The sequence below is a fragment of the Trachurus japonicus genome, chromosome 7 (genome assembly GCF_045865225.1).
Source record: "Trachurus japonicus isolate A0001 chromosome 7, Traja_1.0".
Lineage (NCBI taxonomy): Eukaryota > Metazoa > Chordata > Actinopteri > Carangiformes > Carangidae > Trachurus > Trachurus japonicus.
Window position 1 is genome coordinate 3,810,126 of NC_140913.1, and position 14,163 is coordinate 3,824,288.

The 14,163-nt window shown below is 43.8% G+C and overlaps 2 protein-coding genes across 2 annotated transcripts in view; one reads left to right on the forward strand and one right to left on the reverse strand.

Annotated features, from left to right (window-relative positions):
• Window positions 1-70: 70 nt before the first annotated feature.
• On the reverse strand, window positions 71-5,207 carry rfc2 (replication factor C (activator 1) 2). The gene is made up of 6 exons (XM_085780842.1): window positions 4,930-5,207; window positions 3,754-3,859; window positions 3,556-3,657; window positions 1,898-2,156; window positions 1,531-1,791; window positions 71-464 (listed from the first exon to the last, which is right to left on the reverse strand). The coding sequence occupies exons 1-6, from the start codon at window positions 5,162-5,164 to the stop codon at window positions 354-356; spliced, it is 1,074 nt and encodes a 357-aa protein (XP_085636968.1). The 5' UTR covers window positions 5,165-5,207; the 3' UTR covers window positions 71-353.
• Window positions 5,208-5,753: 546 nt separating this feature from the next.
• Window positions 5,754-14,163, forward strand: part of usp11 (ubiquitin specific peptidase 11) — a 34,653-nt gene continuing 26,243 nt past the window's right edge. Inside the window, exons 1-4 of the mRNA XM_085780841.1 lie at window positions 5,754-6,017; window positions 11,581-11,690; window positions 12,880-13,010; window positions 13,111-13,228. Of these exons, the coding sequence (XP_085636967.1) occupies window positions 5,908-6,017; window positions 11,581-11,690; window positions 12,880-13,010; window positions 13,111-13,228 (469 nt within the window). The 5' untranslated portion in view covers window positions 5,754-5,907. The remainder of the gene's footprint in view (window positions 6,018-11,580; window positions 11,691-12,879; window positions 13,011-13,110; window positions 13,229-14,163) is intronic.

Consider the following 14,163-nt stretch of genomic DNA (forward strand, 5'->3'; position numbering starts at 1 on the left):
AAAAGACTGTACAGCAGCTGTTCCCACGCACATTTGTTACATTTCAAAATGCCACAAAAACCAAAACATGTCAGCACTCTTCTATGACAAGAATTTATTAAAGATAATACTAGGGTCTTTTTTTCTACAATACTTTGCCTCCACATACATGGACACACGATGTCCACTGGGATGTCAGGTGAAACAGATGAAGTGATGATGTCATCAGACACATCTGGTTCAGAGCTGTGCGAACATGAAGCCACAGCGCCGTCAGAATTTAAATCAACACTTGATTCAACAACATGAGAAAGAGTCCGACACAGAGTCAGCAGCAAGTTTAAGGTGGTGGTGGTGGTGGTGGGGGGGGGGGTTCAGCTGGCAGCAGGGGGTCTTGTCTTGCTGCAGAGTCGACCCAGCAGACCGGCCATCTGCAGCAGGGAGTTGACGCCTTCAGACACCCGCATGTGAGTGTAACCGATCTCCTGCAGGACAGAACAAGAACAAGATGAGGTGACAACTTCTGTTCATGTTCTGATGCTGTGAGTAGTGATGTCATGATGATGGATTTTCTTGGTGTGAGAGATAACCACGGTATTGCGATTATTATGCATTAATTAATTTCACAACACTATGCATTAGTAAAATCAAATATAGTCAAAATATAAATACATTACTAATTATATACACACACACAAATTTTTTTTAATGATCTATAAATATATGACCAATTGTAATTCCCTCAGGGGAAATGTTTAACATTTTAAGTCATTAATGATCGTCTATACCAAAAGACAAAAGAAGTTTATGACTAGATGCTGTCTGTCTTCAGGCCACAGTACACTGACACTGACACTGTTTGATGACTAAAAAAGTGACGGACCTCCGGCTGTGTCGATCATGTTTGGACACAAACTGCAGAACTGTCCATCAAAAAAGTTTCAGACATGTTCGGTTTTTCTCATCTGTTTAACGTAACGTTACGTGAACGCTGTTTAACTTGTCACGTTGCACTGAAGCTGAACCGTGTCAGACCACTACACAGTTCATTTGCAACACACTAACATTTCCTACCAATTCAATTCCTTTGGCGTACTAAGCCAGGTGTGTGTTCTGCAGGTGATGATATAGTACATTAGATTTATTTTCTTCTTTGGCTGCTACTTTTTTGCGGCTGGAGAGCCGTCTTGGTTGGTTGGTTGGTTGGTTGATTGGTTGGTTGGTTGGTTGGTTGATTGGTTGGTTGGTTGGTTGGTTGGTTTACTTTAGTAGGTCTTTGACCTAATACGTTTGTTTGGGGAGAATAAATCTTTCTCTGCCAAACTCTGTTCTGCAACTGGCACGGAAGGAAAACAAAGTTACACGGTTGTTGTGTAACTTTGTTTTGGTTCCGTGCCAGTTGGGCTCATTCTCCTATATGGTTCTGGCATAACCGTTATCTCTGGAAAGTGATGGCATTAAGGAATCTTTACGATTAATTAACCGCAGCGTTTAATAGTGAAAACAATGGTGACGTAGTGGTGTGCAGCGGTGGGCGGAGCCAGGCCTCACCTTGATGAACTCCAGTTTGAGGTACTCTGCCATCTGGTAGGTCTTACACACTCTGAAGATGTTTCCGATGATGTCCTCTGGAGAATAGCCCAGCGCCCACAGCTGCTCCACCACCTTGTAGGCCTGGTCGATGTTCCCGTCCACACAGTGTCCCAGCATGCCTTTCACCAGCAGGGGGTGGGGCTCGTCGCACACCTTGAAGACGTTCTCGCTGTTGATGTAGCCGAAGCCGGAGTTGGTCGACTGCAGATTGTTCAGCGCCTGGAAGAACACAAAAACGCAGGAGGTGTGTGAGACGACGGCCCGTCTCTTGTGCCGGGCGCCGCGCCACGCTCTTTAGCCCCGCCTCCTGCCTCCTGCCTCCCACCTGTCTCATGTCTCCCTGAGCGGTGAAGATGACGGCCTCCAGCCCGTCGTCCGACACGGACACGGCCTCCTTCTCCACCACCTCCTGCAGCCGGGCCAGGATCTGACCGTCCGTCAGCTTGGAGTAGCGCAGCACGGCGCAGCGGGACTGGATGGGCTCGATGATCTTGTCCGAGGCGTTGCAGGCCAGGGCGAAGCGCGTCGTCTTGGAGTAGATCTCCATGATCCTCCTCAGCGCCTGCTGAGCTCCATCCGTCATGCTGCAGGGAGACAGACCCGGTTCCTGAATAATACTCACAGACAGTGGCCCGAGTGCTTTATAGAAATATTATTTTAATATAAGGGCGACATCCAGACAGTGGGAGCTGCACTTCTTTCTAGTGGTGAAGCTGAAATGACTCAAAACAGACCATACGTAGACGCCTAGGCTTAAAGAAGCAGATTCTCCATTTCTCTCTGCTTTTTTAACACAAACCGTCTTTTTAAGGGTTAATGTCCATGTAGAGACAGAGGCAGAGACACACAGGGCCTGAAGCAGCCTTGACACAAGGTACACACTCAGCTCCCATCATCATTATTTGTTCTATTGACCTTGATGGTCCACTTCCATCAGGCAGGTTTCTCCTGGTGGCTGCTGTTGCTACAGACACCTACAACAGTGTTGAACTCTTCTCTCGTGTGTAGGGCTGCAACTAACGATTATTTTCATTATCGATTAGTCTGTTGATTATTTAAACGATTTATCGATTAGTTGTTTGGTCAATAAAATGTTGAAAGGTGTCAGTCAGTGTTTCCCAAACCACAAGATGACGTACTCAAATGTCTTGTATTGTCCACAAACCAAAGAGAGACTCAGTTTATTGTCATAAAGGAAGAAAGAAACCAGAAATATTGATATTTAAAGGGATAGTTCAACATTTTGGCAAATTGGCCCATTACCGTAATCTCTATAGTCATTCAGCAGTAGGTTCGTTACCTTTAATTGTCGGTGTAAGCTATTTTTAGAACAGCGGAGCAGAGCCGTGAGCTGCTCAGAGCTACGCTATGGAGGCTAATGGGATTTCTTGGTTTCCTTCATCAAACTCATCAAATACACAATCCAACAACTCCACAACGCTCTGGTGGACAAGTTGTGACCTGCACATTCACCACGCTATGAGATAATAACACAACGTTACCAGACAGAGTTGTTTTAGAGGTAAATTCATGCGAAACCGCTGATACGCGTTCCCGTCAGGGGCAGTTTTTCAGCAAACAGTCTCTGCGTTTGCCTCTAAAACAACTGGGAACTGGCAAGGTGTTTGGACTGATTTAAAGCTGATAATGCAATTATGTGGATTGTGTTATGTGAGGACTCTTTTCCTTTAACCCCAGAGGACACCAGACTGACACATGCTTCAGTATTTTTGAAACAAGGACCCAGGTCCTCTGGGCTGCTGTAAAACAACCATGTCGACCACATTCACGTAGTTTATCATAATTCAGCAGCAGGGTTACGTATTTCATGTTTCAGTCGTGTGGCCCTTCACTTACTTTATCAGAATCAATGTGTCCCTTTGGAAAAAAACATTGCCTACCCTACCCCTGCTGTAGACTGAGACAGACCACGACCCTAGACTTGTTATGTTCCAGGTGAAGTCAGAGTTGCTGCCGTCTCACCTGTCGGCTTCGTCCAGGATGATGATCTTGTGTCGTCCTTTGGGCAGCGTGACTTTCTGCTGAGCGAACATCTTGATCTTGTTCCTCACCACGTCGATTCCCCTGTGGACACAACAGCGGCAACCGTCACCGTCGACTCCCCGTCAAATATTGTTGTTTTTTTGTTGTTTACCAGGTTATTTGCTGTTGACTTCTCACCTGTCATTTGAAGCGTTGAGCTCCAGCACCGCGTCCTTCATGGAGGCTCCCAGCAGAGCTCGCGCCAAACACAAGATGCTGGTGGTCTTTCCTGTGCCGGGAGGACCTGAGTCACAACAGACAGACATCCTCACTGATGGATATCTTCTCAAATATAATCAGATCTAACAGAATTAACTATTTGACTTTTCATAATGACTGTGCACCAGTATTTTCTAGCTTTGTAAACACCCAAGAAGAGTAGATCACACACAAATTAACTGATTTAATTAAATAGCTTAACAGAAAATGAATCAGCACCCTTTTTTCCTGCTATAATCTTATTTTTCAAGCAAAAAATTAGATTTGCCTGATTTCACTAGCTGGTATTTGTGCTTTTGGTCTTTCTCATGTCCACAGATTCAAACTACCAACCCTGCTCTGTCCTGCAAGGACACCAAGACTGCTGCTGACAGACCAGCGTCCTACATGATGTGTGGATGAGACTCAAACTGTAAAAACATGTGAAGATGTCACAACTGTTAAACAAATGTACTGCAGAAAAAAGTTAGCTGTTTCACATTTTGAAACAAAACTCTTTTTAAAATAAATAAATAATAAAATACATGTCAGCACTCATCTATGAAGAGAATTTATTAAAGATGATACTGTTGTTTTGTTTTTTCTCTACATTATTTTTGCCTCCACATACACGGACACTGTGACGTCAGACTGAAACAAGTGCAACAGATTATTAAGTGATGTGATCAGACACATCTGGATCAGGTGTGAGCAGCGGTTCAGAGCTGTGTGGACATGAACCCACAGCGCTGTCAGCATTTAAATCAGCACTGACTTTATAAACGAGTCATTACACTGACAAAGGCGATGCAGCCGCTCAGGTTGACACTGTGTGTAACTGCGCAGACTACTGGTGGTGTCATAGTATCTGACCATCACCTGGTAACGTTATGGACAAATCTAAATACCGGTGTGTGCGTGGTATAGTATAGTTCCGTTATCCTGTATGTGAGTGCAGCTATCAGGAGGTTAGGGTTAGGTATAGTCACTAGTGTTGCTGACCACAGACCTCCAGGTCCGCTGTGGTGGCCTTCTGTCCACTCGGACTAACTTTATTCTTCAGTCTGTTCACTCTCAGCTCTCAGCACTAACTTACCTCCATGTTTCTGAGCTCACCTGCGATGATGATGTTGGGGACGTTTCCCTCCCTGGCGAACACCTCCAGCCGGCTCACCGTCTCCTCGTTGCCCACTATCTCGTTCAGCTTCAGCGGACGGTATTTCTCCACCCACGGGAGCTCGTAAGAGCCGCCGGAGTTTTTGGACGAACTCTCTCCGGCTTCTGTGCTCGTCTTCGACGCACTTTCTGTCGTTTTTTGCTCGGACTCGGTCTCCGCCATGTCCACATCCATGTTGACGTCTACTTCTGTCCCTGCAGCCCGAGCGCGCGAACAGCAGCGGAACGTTTCCCTCCCTGGCAACCGCACCGCAGCAAACTGACGCCCCATTGGCTGAACGTTTATTGGTGAAGGCATCGATTGGCCGAGAACAACGCGCTAAACCTCGCGATACTTCCATTTTAAAATTTTATTATGGCCAATAAGTCCTATTTATAGAGCTAAAAAAAAATTAAGATTCACAGTCTGGTTATCAATTAAACATTAATAAATGATGTACATATCAATGAACCTCATAACAGATGTTTATTTCAAATGTTCTTTTTCTCTATTGTGGATGGATGTGAAATGTGTGACAATTAATGTTCGGTTTATGAGAACTTGTTTTAATCTGCTGTCATTTCCTCAGTTTTCTTGTACATCTGTTATGTTGACATATTTACAGAACAATGGACAACTATCCAAAGGCACATTTATAAACATTAAACACAGCACGGGCCCACTTCATTTTTGTATTTACGTAGCTTATAAAATAAATAAATATTAATAATAATATCTATCAAATAAATAAATAAAGAGACTGACTCAGGAAGTCGTCATCGTTGGAGTCTGAACCACTTCCTATTTCCGCAAACACAGCTCCGTGCAGCTTCCCGTTTATCGGTTGATCAATGCGGCGGTTGACTGTTGTCTTTCGTTTCTTGTTTCTTTTCTCTATCCTCAGCTGTTCCTACATTTATGACTGATTGATCGGCATCATGACGGCCAACAGCCGCTGTTCCGCCGCGGAGCCTCCGGGCCTGGAGACCCAGCGGCGGGAGATCGAGTCTCTGCTGCGGGAGTGTGAGCTCCGAGCTGGGGACAGTTGGTGAGAGTCCGCCCGCCTCACACACACACTACACACTACACACACTACACACTACACACACACAAATGGGGGCTAGCTGTTAGCACCACACGGTTACCTAACGGTTATTAACGGGTTTAACGGCAGGGGCAGGTCGGCAGTGTGTCGGTGTGAGTCTACGGGGCCGGTTTAACGGCTCGGTGTTGGGTGTTGGCTGCTGCCGCGGCGTTAGTTAGTTCCTGCTACCAGGTAGTGAGCCGACGGGGACGGGCAGCTAGCCGACGGCGCTAGCGCTAGCCTGTCAGCCAGCTGGAGGGAGACGTTCAGGGTCCACTCGGAGAGCTTCACCGGTGGTCTGACCAGCGCTGTGTGTGGTTGACCCGACCAGAAATATGTGGCAGCACTGGCCAGAACGCGTTTAATCCCAGTTTATTAGTCTCACGAGATCCTGGTTTCACACTCAAGACTGACATTAATTTCGATTTAGCACATATCCTGTTTGTTGCCTAATGTTTACGTACAGAGTATCTGTAGGTCCTGAAAAGTCTGACAAACACTGAATTTACCTAAGAGGCATTTAAATCTAATTTGCAAGTCTGACTCTTGGCTGCTTTGGTTGGTAATAAAATGAATCAATGTGACTCTGAGCTGTCAGGAGAGGTTTTATTATCTCTTTAGTAAGAGAGAAGAGTAAGTAATAGTGAAACTGTTGTGGCTGTGGAGCCACACGACACATATGTTAACATTCTAACATTCATAACATTCTAGTTTTAGTTTTTCTGTTTAGTTGATAAAAAAACACAAAGATCTTTGAAGTTGATTTACAGATGTGGCTTGTCATTTAGATATTCCCCGTCATAAAGACTTAAATGATCCAACTGGCTGCCAGCTAAATTCTTCTCTACAAGACTAGTTGGTTTCTTAGTGACAGGAGAAATAATGAAACTGTCATGAATAATGAGAGTCAGTAGGGGCCCTGCAACACATTGTTGTCCTGGGCCTGGCCCCTTTATCAGGGGATGATTAGATAAATGTCAAGTGGAAATCCCAGCGTGCCATATCCCTTACCTCTGTCTGTAACACAGTCATTGGCAATTTCAAGTGAACATGGAAACCCCCATGGATCTGTCAAAAGGTGGCAAAACAGTTAATCTTATAGTCCACATATGAATTAATTATGAAAATAGTCTTTATCCGGGGCGGTGCGTGGCGCAGTGGTTAAAGCGGCCACCCCATGTAGAGGCTACAGTCCTCAACACAGGCGCCCCCGGTGCGAATCCCGTGTCGGGCGGACCTTTCCTGCATGTCATCCCCCCTCTCTCTGCCTCCCCCTTTCCTGTCTATCTCACTATGTGCTCTCAAATAAAGGCAAAAAAGCCAAAAAATATACTTAAAAAAAAAGAAAATAGTCTTTATCCATTTCCATAATCAAGTCCATAAATGTGACACTTTTTATACAATTAAATTAAATGATATCAGTAAGATTAGATTATTTTCATTATCGATTAATCTGTTGATTATTTAAACGATTAATCGATTACGTAGTTGTTCAGTCAATAATAAAATGTTAAAAAATGTTGAAAAATGTCAATCAGTGTTTCAAGATGACGTCCTCACATGTCTTGTTTTGTCCACAAACCAAGAGAGACTCAGTTTATTGTCATAAAGGAACAAAGAAGCCAGAAATATTCACATTTAAGAAGCTAAAATCAGAGAATTTTTTTAAACTTTTTTTCTTAAAGTACCCAAACTGATTATTTGATTATCAAAATAGTTGACGATTAATGAAATAATCGATTATTGTGTGATAAATTGATTAACTGTGGTGGTGGAAACACGATCGGCTCGACTCTACAGCACCATGACAGGGACTGGTGCCAAGCAGTGTTTTACCTCGATCTGGTTTCATTTTCTCTTCACTATCAGTACTGTAATAAACAAAAGTGTGGTCAGTAAATGCACCATATACTTATGCAGCGTGAGAATAAAACCTCTGTGACAGTTCGGACACCTTGTGTGTTATGATCTCTGACGTTCTGATCAACATTCGCAGGTCACAGAAACCTAGACGCAGATACAGAACGTCTCTGAGCGACAGACGGGTCGTTAGTTGCAACAAATAGGCTGCAAGCTTTTTTATTTTTTATAAGGTGGTAGGAAGCAAAGTGGTTCTCTGCCAAACTGTTATAAAAGAGTAATGAGACCCGGAGCCGACTGGATGGGGCTTAAAAGCAGAACAGAGGTTTTAAAAGGAGCTCGGCTTCACTGTTGCTTCTCTTTTGGATGGAGCTTCCAGCTGCAATCAGAGCTAGATGTGTTATTTTGAGCCCCACGCGGAAGTTTCATCATCTAACTTGATGTGAATTAAAACACGGATGAGCTGTTGAGTGTCAGTCAGCCTGCAGCCTGCAGGAGAGGAACCTCACATAAAGTACAGGAGGTGGAGGTGTTGGACTGGATACATGTCTGGACTCAGGGGGCAGTGTTGTGTTTGTTAGTTCATGATATTATATATAATACGGTAATCATATTTTTGATTACTGATTATTTTATGTCCATGAAATGTCAGTTTTGCTCCAACAGAAACTCTCATCAGACATTTAATCAAGAAAATGATGGAAAAACTGTTGAAACTTATGAACTGATAAAATAAAACTAACTTTTTAGTGTATTTTTTAATTGACAGGCAGCTGGAAATGGGGAGACAGAGAGAGGGGGAATGACATGCAGCAAAGGGCCACAGGTGGAATCAAACCGGGGGCCGCTGCGAGAGGAATATAGCCTCTGCATATGGGGCGCCTGCTTTACCTACTGAGCTAAATGACGTTCCAAACTAAAGTAATGTTTATTTGGGGCTATCCAGATAATGAAATACACAACTCCTGCTGCAGATATCATATAAAAGTACCGACTGATTCGGGGTGGTGTTTAGCTCAGTTGATAGAGCACCCTCACTGCAGGACAGGTTCGAATCCCGCATTGAGTGGCCCTATCCTGCGTGTCATTCCCCCCTCTGCCTCCATTTCCTGTCTCTCTGTCAACTCACTTGTCTATTAAAGGGATAGTTCAACATTTTGGCAAATTGGCGCATTGCCATAATCGCTATAGTCATAGCAGTAGGTTCATTACCTTTAATTGTAGGTGTAAGCTATTTTCAGTACGGCGGAGCGCAGCAGCTGGCTGCTCAGAGCTACGCTATGGAGGCTAAGGGAATTTCTTGGTTTCCCTCATTAAACTCATCAAATACAAAATCCCAAAACTCCACAGCGCTTTTGTAGACAAGTTGTGAGCTGCACAACCACCACGCTATGAGATAATGACGGAACGATACGAAACGGAGCCGTTTTCGAGGTAAATTCATACAAAACCGCTGATGCGCGTTGCGTTCAGGGACAGTTTTTCAGCAAGCAGTCTCCGTATTTACCCTGTATTTACCTCGAAAACGGCTCCGTTTCGTATCGTTCCGTCATTATCTCATAGTGTGGTGGTTGTGCAGGTCACAACTTGTCTACAAAAGCGCTGTGGAGTTTTGGGATGTTGAATTTGATGAGTTTAATGAGGGAAACCAAGAAATTCCCTTAGCCTCCATAGCGTAGCTCTGAGCAGCCAGCTGCTGCGCTCCGCCGTACTGAAAATAGCTTACACCTACAATTAAAGGTAATGAACCTACTGCTATGACTATAGCGATTATGGCAATGGGCCAATTTGCCAAAATGTTGAACTATCCCTTTAAAGGCCCCAAAAATATAGGCTACTTAAAAAAAAAAAAAAAAAGTACTTACTGATTTAACCACAGAGAGCTCAGACAAGGGCTGCAAACTAATGATTATTTTAATTATCGATTAATCTGTCGATTATTTAAACGATTAATCGATTAGTTGTTTGGTCAATAAAATGTAAAAAAAAATGTTGAAAAATCATGTCAGTGTTTCTCAAACAAGATGACGTCCTCAAATGTTTTGTTTTGTCCACAAACCAAGAGAGACTCGGTTTATTGTCATAAAGGAACAAAGAAACCATAAATATTCACATTTAAGAAGCTGAAATCAGAGAATTTGGAATTTTATTCCTAAAAACCCAAACTGATTATTCGATTATCAAAATAGTTGAAGATTAATTTAATTATCGATTATTGTGCGATTAATTGATTAATTGTTGCAGCTCTACCTCATGGACAGTTTGTCACGAGCCATGTGTCAAGTCTGAGTCGTCACTAACAAACAGAAGGCCACAGGTCTGTTTGTTGCTGCTCCACATGTTAACACTGACAAACCATGTGTAGCTGAGTCTGTCCCAGGTAGAAACTCTGCAAGAGTTAAAGGTCCAGTGTGTAATATTTGTCAAGGTTTAATAGCTTAAAGCAGAAGTCAGCGATCCGGTGGTTTTGTCTAACTTCCTGTCAGCAGATGGAGTTAGCAGTCCCCGCCCTCGTCCCTACGTCACCACATTCACGCGCATCCCTTGGCTGCACAAACAGAGAGGACCGCCCCTTTATGCCGTTCTCTCTCCTCATTGGATAAAGGTTGTAGGATACAAGGAAAGTTTTCTCCTGGGCTCAGAGCAGAGCAGAGTGACTGACAGACCCGTGTTTCAGACCAAACACTCTATAGAAGTGATTGCTGTCGGAAGATACAACTATTTAAGACTTAGATTAACACGAACATTCCGCTTACTTCTGCTTTAAAATCTGAACATACTACCCACGAATATATTTGCACAAGTGTATAATCGCTATAAAATAACATTGGTTTGGTTTTCGTAGCCTTATAATTGTTCTTATAGAGCAAGGGTCTTGCTTTAGAGAGTGTTGCCATCTTGTGCCGCCATGTTTGTACGGCAGCCTGAATGGAAAATCCAGCCAGTCAGAGAGTGTGTTTCACGAGTTCCACAGTCATAAATAAACCAACGAAGAGGAAGGAGGAAGAAACAGCAGACACATGGTAAAATGGTTCAGATCTTCACCTCGTCGCTCCGTGCTCTTGAAATTCTCCCAGTCGTAGTAAATACGTTTTTTGATCCTCTGAGGCCACCGTCACTTTAGTGCGAACGAGTGAGCACTGCAATCTAGAATCTGAACAATGGATATCATGGTTTTACCCCCATTTTACACACTGGACCTTTAAACATGAGGCTGAATGATACTTAACATCAACATCACAGCACGAGTGACCACTGCTGCAACTAATGATCACTTTCATTATTGATGAGGCTTTTGATTACCAGCCCTGACACTGGGCCTGGTGTTGTTTTCACCGTGGTGGGGATGACCACAGGGACTCTGCTGCTCAGTCTGGCCCACGAGTGTGATAATGATGTAATAACTACTGAGTCCTATTGAAAGGTGGTCTTGTTATTTTATTTTGTGTGTTTTTAGGTTGTAAAATGTCAGTCACAGTAAGAGAGATGAAGCTGCTTCTCCTCCTAAGAGAGAGAGAAGTGATGATAATGAGACAGACTGTTGTTTTGTGTGGCGGCTCACAGTGCAGTGTCAGTTGAAAAAAAAAACAATTGACATAATGAGAAGACAACAGATGTTTTTGTAGATCTAATGAAATGAAATGTTTTCTGCCTGGTTGTTTTGCAGGTACGTGGTGGAGCATCGCTGGTTCGAGCAGTGGAAGGAGTTTGTGGAGAGCGGAGATCAGAACTCGTCGTCCTTCCCCGGTCAGATCGACAACACCGAGCTGTTCGAGGGTCAGTAAACGCCTCGCTCCGCGCCATCATGCTGACGTCACCTGAAAACATTCACCTCCTCCCACAAACGACACACACCCTCTCCTTGAACATCAGCCACACCACATACTGATGTGTCCTCCTCCGTCTGGTGTGCTGGACAAACACAGTCTCCGACTTCACAAAGAATCAGGTTTCTACGGCTACAGCCATAACACTATGCAGTTGCTGAGCACGGATAGCCTAAATATCGGACCGGTGTTGTAGGATTTTTCAACTTCCCACCAGAATCTCACTCCCCTAGTCAACAAAACCCTCTTTGCTTTCCTCCAACAGTGGCTCCGTCAACAAATTCACGTGTTGTGCTTCCCCCCATACTTATTTTCCACTTCCTACCTGCGTGACTCCACTCAGGGTGTAGCGGCAGCACGATTCATCCTGTCGACCGTTTTTCTACCACGTCAATGAGTTTAGAAACATTATTTTAAAGAGGAACTCTGCAGGAATTTTAGCTCAACTCTGTTACATTTTTACCGTAATGAAACAGCTTTGGAGTAATTGTGCTGGTTAAATCAATGACTTGGAACTTGTTCCAGGGAGAATGGAGGCTCTCTGCCTTCCACTTAGCATCTCTTGGCTGAAAACCAACCTTGTAAGAGCTCCGGTCTTGGCGGCACCTTACACAAACGCGCCCCATAACCCGTAATCTCTTGTTTATGACGGACTGAGACTACACAATTATACACATGGAACATCGTATCTGATAAATAACGTTATCCACCGCTCTATCCATTGACTTCTCGCCGGCTTCGTTGTAAACAAATGCACATGGCCGAGAGGAGGGTTAGCAGAGGAAAAGTGACCGGACTTTTTTTTTTTTTTGTATGTTTTTATTTGAATTTGTATCATAAGTATTTTACTCTATTTGTTTCACCCCACAGTTTTCTTTCTTTCTCTTCTCTTGGATTTGTTTGCTACAGTTTTATTGTATATTATGTACTGTGTATGGATGTTTTACATGTACATGGCAGCTGTCATAACTCCCTTGCCCAAGACAAATTTCCTCTGGTGGGACAAATAAAGTTGATTTTGATTTTGATTTGACTTGCATTGTTCCCCTTTAAGGTAGAAAAACTACATAGTGTTGCTTTAAAGTGGCCACACTTTTCAGTCTGGGATAAACTCAAGTGGCGTCGTCTGCTTTTTCCAGATCTGGACTCGTACCACCTGAAGGAGCGTCTGGTGGAGAATGAAGACTTTGTGCTGGTTCCGGCCGAGGCCTGGCACAAGCTGCTGGCCTGGTACGGCATGGTGGAGAGTCAGCCGCCGCTGGAGCGCAAGGTAGCAGCACGGCTGGCCGCCAGACACACTCGCCCTGTCTGCAGAGTCTGACATGCTTTAACAGCACCTCTGTCTGTGTGTGTGTGTGTGTGTGTGTCAGGTGGTGGACCTACCCAGCACTCTGAAGGTTGAAGTTTACCCCGTTGAAGTCTTCCTCTGTCTCCATAGCAACATGGAGAATGTCATAACCGCACCGTTCAGCCGCGCTGACAACATGCGTGAGTTTGTTTACATTGGAACTTGCATGTGTGTTTGATTGTTTAATTGTTTTATTTGGATCCCCATTGACCATATTCACAGCGTCGCCATCTTTCCTTACGTCATCACTCGGGGTGGGTAAACAAACAAACCGTAGAACTGCTGGTTCCCTGGCTGCAAGCCGTACAAACGTAGGGAGTCTGATGTTCTGCTTTCCTTTCATCGCGTCCCGGTTGATACAGATTTAAGGAAGCCATGGGTTGTCAACGTCTGAAGGGACATCAGGCCATATTTCAAAGTAAAACGACATTTGGGTTAAACAGATTTGAGTTAAGTTAGCCGGCATTAGCTGCAACTGCTAACATAAACAGTAGCGTTATGTGACGGTGTTGAATCTTCCCACCCCGAGTGATGACGTAAGCAAAGACGGCGACGCTGTGAATCTGGCTAATTAGCTGCAGCAAAACTGCAACATATAATGTACAGTAGTTCACAACAAAAAATTAAAACGTTAGGGATATTTGACAAGAATATCCCTCTAAAAAGCTACAGTGATATTCTATCATGATGCCTTTTTAAGTAGAAGGATGCAATGGTCATTTCTTTATCTCAAACAAAAGCTAACAACAGTGGTGGCTAATGGCTACAGCACAACAAACATCTCAATGTCTCAATAACTTGTTCAGTTTGATCAAAGTGTTGTCTTAGTCTCATGATGTCAACATGTGAACATGGTGCAGAGGAGAGGGAGAGAGAAGAGGACTGAATACAACCTGTCACTGAAATGACAACTGAACCACTAAATCAGACGGTGCTGGTGATGTTTGTGGTTAATCACCTTGTTAGAGAACAGCATGTTATTCAATAAGGACTGAAACATTGAACAACTGGACATGTGCATTCAAAAGTTTAGAGAAGGTTAAATTAAGTTCTCCTGTAAAGGTTAGAGTGCATT

Coding starts and splice junctions, on each gene's coding strand:
- rfc2 (XM_085780842.1), bottom strand. CDS start 5,164: ATGGATGTGGACATGGCGGAGACCGAGTCCGAGCAAAAAACGACAGAA. Junction 2,157..3,555: donor ATCCTGGACGAAGCCGACAG/GTGAGACGGCAG, acceptor GTCTCCCTGCAG/CATGACGGATGGAGCTCAGC. Junction 465..1,530: donor TCAAACTGGAGTTCATCAAG/GTGAGGCCTGGC, acceptor TCTGTCCTGCAG/GAGATCGGTTACACTCACAT.